Source organism: Contarinia nasturtii, unplaced genomic scaffold (assembly GCF_009176525.2).
Source record: "Contarinia nasturtii isolate CC-2019 unplaced genomic scaffold, AAFC_CNas_1.1 Cnas_scaffold_630, whole genome shotgun sequence".
In the NCBI taxonomy this organism is placed as follows: Eukaryota; Metazoa; Arthropoda; class Insecta; order Diptera; family Cecidomyiidae; genus Contarinia; species Contarinia nasturtii.
The window spans coordinates 1,436-8,516 of record NW_022197981.1 but is presented as its reverse complement, the minus strand read 5'-3'; the positions used below and the strand labels follow the sequence as shown (position 1 = coordinate 8,516).

At 32.8% G+C, this 7,081-nt stretch overlaps 1 protein-coding gene across 1 annotated transcript; it reads left to right on the top strand.

Annotated features, from left to right (window-relative positions):
* Positions 1 to 215: 215 nt before the first annotated feature.
* LOC116340129 lies at positions 216 to 3,907 on the top strand. Its single transcript, XM_031766387.1, has 9 exons — positions 216 to 313; positions 724 to 987; positions 1,062 to 1,128; positions 1,207 to 1,330; positions 1,395 to 1,664; positions 1,964 to 2,141; positions 2,266 to 2,644; positions 2,715 to 2,848; positions 2,923 to 3,907. Exons 2-9 carry the CDS (start codon positions 811 to 813, stop codon positions 3,034 to 3,036), a joined length of 1,443 nt encoding a protein of 480 aa, XP_031622247.1. The 5' UTR covers positions 216 to 313; positions 724 to 810; the 3' UTR covers positions 3,037 to 3,907.
* The last annotated feature ends 3,174 nt before the right edge of the window (positions 3,908 to 7,081 follow it).

Here is a 7,081-nt window from a genome sequence, read left to right as displayed (position 1 = left end):
AAGAATGTCGACGTGCATGTAGCGTCATCTGTTGATGAGTCTTGTTTTTCACACACCAACGTCAAGTGACTTGCGTGACAGCTGATGCTGTTTACAAAGTATAAATATGTGCTGATGTATGTATGCGGTGTGTCTGTGTGTGCTCACACAAGATATTTTACATACAAAATCGAACGGTTCGATTCGATGCAGAAGAATAGAAACAAACATAAATACAAAAATACAAAACAGAAGACGCACACTCACACGATATTTCGCCGTTTTGACAGTGACCCGTTGCTATTATCATCTGTCTTGGCTCTGTTTGTAATTGGTACATATATATTCATTTCCGAAATTAATAAAAAATCTTTTCACTACAAATTGGAATCGAATTATTTATCATTGATAAATTCTTTGATAATAAGATTTAATTGTGCCACGGCCATTCGGTCATTATAACGTTTTAATTCCAATGAATTTCGGGGTTTACATCCATCGAAAATGAGATTATTTGATTGAATTTATTTTTGGAAATCCATAGTATTCAGTGTATTGTGTGCAATTTATGGTCGTTGATTTTCGTTGTATTTTAACATACTGGGTCTAATTACTTATCAATGATCCATAAATATTTTTCAATTGAATATGTGGATTTCTTTTTAGTAATGGAAACAATATGTTTTATTTTTAATTCCCGAGTGTTAACACAATTTATTATTATTATTTTATTGATATTTTCAGTGCATTGTCGTTGCAAACGAATTTGTCTATGAATTGGTGACTTGAAGTGAGAAATTTTAAAAATCGTTTGTAATAATCGTTGGAAAAATGAGTGATCCAGATGATTTAATTGGTGTTGCATCAAATACACCGAGACATTCACTTGGCTCAATCGGCATTTTATCATATAGTAGCGGTTCGTCGATATCACCATCGAGCAGCAGTTCAAATTCAGCAAAATCAGCCGTAAATGAATGCTTAGGTGCATGGCTCAATTATCTTCAGGTGAACATCAATTTGGAAAAAAATCTCTTCAGATTTACGTGGATTTTTTCAAACATTTTTCTGTCTCTCTTTAGATTCTAAATAATTTATGCACATCCGGCTATAGACTTGCACAAGCCATCGCAACACTTGAACAATGGGGTAAGTTAATGATAATGGTCAAACATAAATAATGTAATTTTTTAATTTCTGTTGTATTTTTCTCTCTGAATCAAAAAGGTACAATGCAACAACAACAGCAGCCATCACAACCAGCCCAAACAGCACAAAATCAAAATCCACATTCGACCGGCAGCACATTAGTTGCAACACAATTTATAAATGCTTGGGATGATTTGGCTAGGTAAAGCGTACCAAAAGTTTTTTTTTTTCTTATTATAATTCGTATGTTGGTTTCATTTCCATAGGGCCACCACTGTTGCAACAAGCACAGTGAAATCACACATTGTCAGTTTGCTACAAGAATTTGTAACACAATCGCTAACATCATTTGAACCTGATTCGGATATACGGGACCACAATCAACAGATTATTATGGAAACAACACAAACCATGGTCAATATTCAGCATCAATTTTGTGTGGCCAGTTATGATTCATTTTCAACATTAATGTGTTGCTTCATGTGCCATGCTCCTGTTGGTTTTCCACATGATTCCGATTGTGGATTTCAAAAAAGGTATTACTTTTTGCAAAGCGGTACTACTTTTAGCTACTACATTTGGAAGATTTTTTTTATTTGCGACAAATGAATCAATAGAATTTAAGAAAAAAAACTAAAACTTAACGTTGTGCTAGTTCGGGTTGCTATAAAATGTGGAATATTTTATTTTTTATTGAAATGTTATGCATATAGTCGTATGATATTTTATATGCATACATACCATAAAACTAAAGCAATAAGCGTGTGTCGTGTTAAATCGTTCTTTGCTGTGTTTTATACTTTCATTAACGATTTGAATTCGATTTATTGAGCAGATCAGGTTCAAGTGATTTGCGTTCACAAACACCATCACCACATTTTGGACCATTGACCATGAATGTACCAAAAAATGATCGTGATATTTATCGTACGGATGGAGTCAGTCAATCAATTACTAATCGAAACATGATGAATATGGAACTTACTTCGGCTCGAGTACCGTCTCCGCATCAGGTTCGATTGTTACTTTTTCTTTCATTTATTGGATTATATGTAATAATATTTATTGATCAATAAGTATTTGTTTCAAAATGTCTTGACATTCTAATATTAATTGATTGTTTTCATTCCAATTCAGGATGTTCGAGGACCAAGTCCTGTTCATAATTTCTTAGAGAATATTCGAGGACCATTACCACCTCCGGGTCATTTATTGACTATGAAAGGACCATTTCTTCATCGTTGCTCTCGAAGCCCACTGAATTTTCCATTATTTCCATTGAATTCGCAGCGACGATGGTCGGAGGCTGCTGCTGGTGAAGTGAAAGGCGAACCGAGCATGATGGATGCCGAAAATATGCGTCGTTGGTCAATGCCATGGGAATCAAAAACGGAATCGAAAAACACTGTCACCTGGCATCAGACACGTATTATATCACGAATGGCTGTACCACCAAATGCAGCACAAACGTTGTACTCAAAAACCAGCAGCGATCGCAGCCAAACAACAACACCAGGTTTTTGACATTTGACAAAATTCCTTCTCTTATTTTGGAACTAACAATTTATTTGATTGATTCAATTTAGATTCGATGTATCAGTCATCGACAACTAGTCAAGATGGGCTTGCTGAGGCAATTCAATTGCTTTCTTGCCGACCATCACGTGCATATCAACCAACATTGGGACAATCATTTGCCGAAGAGCAACCATCACATTCGGTAAGTTTGCATTCAAATGAGAATCACAATTGAAATCGACTTCTTAATGTTAAAATTTTTGTGATTTTGTTTAGAACGTGGGCACATATGAGATGTGGTCTCGAGACGAGGATCGAATACCATGTATAAAATTTCCCAAACATTCAAATAAATCGAACGATGAACAAACACCACATCCACCACCATAAAAATGATAAACATTTTAATATTTCGCCATTTAAATTGAGAGACATGGATTAATTTAATTCAGATTTTTTGTTTCGAAGCATGTTTGCATTCCAACATCATTATTTATGAATCGCCTCATTTTCGATATGTCATCTAACGGAACGTCTTTATATTTTGCGAACGATTTTGTTTTTAAATTTGATGACACATGTTACCATTATCAGTTTCTGCGTTGGTTGTTGTGACAATGAGTAATAACAAAAATTCGACGATTAAATGGGTATTAAACATCGGATGGCCTCGCGTCATCCCTTGACTTTTTTTTTAATTTGAATATTTATTCATGTATTAAATTTCATTGTATTATCATAATTACAGGGCTTATTTCTTTACCAGAACAATATTTTTGTTGTAATGCAATGTAAACAAAACTTAATTTAAATTTTTGATTTAATGAATTAAATTTGAAATGTGTTGAATATTTGTAGAAAGGGATACCTTATTTCTCCATTTAAAATTTGATTTTATGCTATTTTTGTGTACTATGGTTAATCTAGAAACCAAATTACCAGTCGCTTTTTATAAGTGCTCGTTTTCTTCGTAGGAAAAATCGATCAATGTTTTTAATGTGATAATTTCGATCAAAAGCTATCATTTTATGAGATTCCAACAAAAATGGAACCATTGTTCGAGACATTATTTACGTGAAATTAATTTTCTGTATATACATTTAAAAAACATTTCGATGCGGAATCAATTGAATTACAATTTTGAACATACCAAAAAAAAAACCTGTTTAAAAACGTCATTATTTAGGTAGATACTTTATATTAATACTTTCATCGTCACCAATGCTAACATATTGAGATTAATATTAATGAATAGGTTTTTTAAAAAAATGTTGAAATATTATTGTGATATTTAAAAAAAATGAAACAAAACTTAGACATTTTCTTGATACGAATATATTTAACAAGCTTCATGAATTAATGAAAAAAAAAAGTTAATAAATCATCCTTTCCATTCTGTCGTTCAAAATTCAAAATTGAAAAAAAAATTGTATTGTGCATTTTGATACGCATTTTTTCTAGTGGAAATTCAGTAAATATATCGAATCCGAAAAAGAAAACATTTGTTTTATCTAATCTAATCCAGAAATCGAATAATAAGAATTTTTTTTTGCAATACTTTCAACGCCTTATATTTATTAATGTAGAACCTTCGGAAGGCTTTGACAATACTGCTTCTTCCTCATTTTAAGCTGTAGTTTTCATAGAAACAAATATTCGAGTACGGTTACTCACACTTGCGGTGTTAGCAGAGAGTCTACCCCTTAAAATGAGTAACGCACTCTATTTTACTCTATTTTTTGTGTTAATTTCATCCAAGTGAACACATCTTAGTGAAAGAAGAGATAAATGTGTAGTCAAAGCCGCTTGCGTTCAACGTACATATGTATGTATCTCTTCGTTCACTACAATGCGTTCACTTGGATGAAATTAACACAAAAAATGGAGTAAAATAGAGTGCCTTACTCATTTTATGGGGTAGACTCTCTGCTAACACCGCAAGTGCGAGTAAGCGTACTCGAATATTTGTTTCTGTGTTGCATTAGATCTTACTTTGAAGGTCCATCAAGCACATCATTATCCGGGATTTTCGATTTCTTTTTAAACACATTTTGGAACTGGCACTTTTTGAACTGCTAATTGTAATGACAGAGAAACAACAATAGGATGCTGAACAGGAATACATGCAGTTAAAATAAAACTAAATTTTAAATTTGGCGCGCTCTTTAGTTTCGATGTGGGCTTTGGAACTGAGGGCGCTCGCGTCGATTGTGTTACATAAACTCAAGTTGCTTCTACTGCATGCAGGAACATGTAGGGGACTCTTGACAAATGAACTATTCTTCACATGCGATGTGTACTTTCCAGTGGCGGTATTCTAGCCAAATAATTTCGAACGGAATTATTGTTTTGTGTGTGAAACAATGGATTCAATTATTAGCTGTAGTCTCGAACAATCAAATACATTTGGCAGTACACATGCCAACGATAGATTATAGTATTGAAATTTATCTAACCGAACTTTTTTATGTAAACCGAACTGAGTTCAATGTCTATTCAACGTTTGTATGAAAAACTGTTTTTGAACATTAAATTCAGTTTATTCAAATTTGAAATTGCAGATGTGTTTTTTTCATTTGCAGGAATTTTTTTATTCAAAATGATCAATGGAAAATATCTCATAGACGCATTTAACAAAAACACAAAGAGTTTTTTACTTAATTTGAGTGAAGACGAAGAAAGAAAAACACTTAGGATATTGTTTTAAAATGTGCATATTTGTATGCCGCGCAACGTTTGAATTCAAAAAATACAACCAATTACAAATATTCGGATGTATAGTCGAATGTCCGCACATGTGAAAGTCGAAACTTGGGACTAGGTTTAAATAATTGTACCAAAAATGTACTTAATTGTACCGCAATTTATTTTTAATTGTACCTTACTCGTTTGGATAATATTAGAGGTTCAAATTTCGGGGCACTTCAATTTGCCGGTCAACTAGCCAAAATAAAACTCAAAGATATTTTTAAAATTTTTATGGCTGATAATAATTGTACCTAAAATGTACCTTACTTCCTGAAAGTTTCAAGACGATCGGATAGAAAATATGTATAACTCCCATACAAAAGTTCCAATATCTGGAGTAAAATAATTTTTCAAAAAAGTGTGAATTTTGTAAAAATGAAATTTTTTAGTTATAGTTGGAATTTCTTGAAATTTGATATGCCTTATTTTTTTCCGATAGAAAATAACTTTCTGAAATTTTCAAGACGATCGGATAATAATTGAAGATGGCTACCATACAAAAATCTTATAATATATGAAAGTCAATTGAGAAAAATAAATAGTATTTTGGTTCCATTTTCCCGAATTCACATACCATTGCATACATATAAATAACGTACTGAATTTTATACATCAGAAAACCAGAAATTGTGTGATTCAGCAGAGAAATACATTGCCAAGAATATAAAATTCAAATTGTATATTAAACGAGCTACAAACGACAACCCTGTGATTGTGGCCATGAAATTTGTGGCAGAGGGGGGTGAACCTGTTCACAAAGGATTTGCAAAACCACAAAAAGCACTTATGCTATGTTTTCGAAACAGTATTGTACTTGCGATACACTCTATCACAAAAGCTGATTTATTTATCGATCTTTTCTCCTGAAATTGACCTTTAATATATGAATGAACATTGTAACATAAATATGTTATATAAAAACAAAAACAAAAATTTAAGAAATATTAGTTCGAAAGGAATATTTATATGAAGACTAAGCCAATTCCTCATACTATTGGTCTAGATTGTAATACATACAAATGAGTGTAGACACTGAGAAGCCAGTGAGGGTGCTCTCTAAGAGCTCAAAACATTCGAGAGTTTGGAAAAATATTGAAAATTGTCGATTTGGCAGAGGGGCATGTGAATTGAAAAAATATTAGTTCGAAAGGAGGTATTTATATGACGGCTAAGCCAATTCTACGTACTAAAAGTCAAGATTGAAAGTTGTGCAAATGAGTGAAGACACTGAGAAGCCAGTGAGAGTGCTCTCTAAGAACTCAAAACATTCGAGAGTTTGAAAAAATATTGAAAATTGTCGATTTGGCAGAGGGGCATGTGATTTGAAATCATTAGTTCGAAAGGAGGTATTTATATGAAGGTTAAGCCAATTCTACGTACCAAAATTCAAGATTGAAAGTTGTGCAAATGAGTGGAGACAGTGAGAAGCCAGTGAGAGTGCTCTCACAGATCTCAAAACATTCGAGAGTTTGAAAAAATATTGAAAATTGTCGATTTGGCAGAGGGGCATGTGATTTGAAATCATTAGTTCGAAAAGAGGTATTTATATGAAGGTTAAGCCAATTCTACGTACTAAAAGTCAAGATTGAAAGTTGTGCAAATGAGTGGAGACACAGAGAAGACAGTGAGAGTGCTCTCTAAGATCTCAAAACATTCGAGAGTTTGAAAAAATATTGAAAATTGTCGA

What these genes read in the sequence shown, in the direction of transcription:
- LOC116340129 (XM_031766387.1), top strand. Translation starts at nt 811, where the DNA reads ATGAGTGATCCAGATGATTTAATTGGTGTTGCATCAAATACACCGAGA. An exon ending in GATTGTGGATTTCAAAAAAG is followed by an intron (nt 1,665 to 1,963) that starts GTATTACTTTTT and finishes TTTATTGAGCAG; the next exon opens with ATCAGGTTCAAGTGATTTGC. An exon ending in GAGTACCGTCTCCGCATCAG is followed by an intron (nt 2,142 to 2,265) that starts GTTCGATTGTTA and finishes ATTCCAATTCAG; the next exon opens with GATGTTCGAGGACCAAGTCC.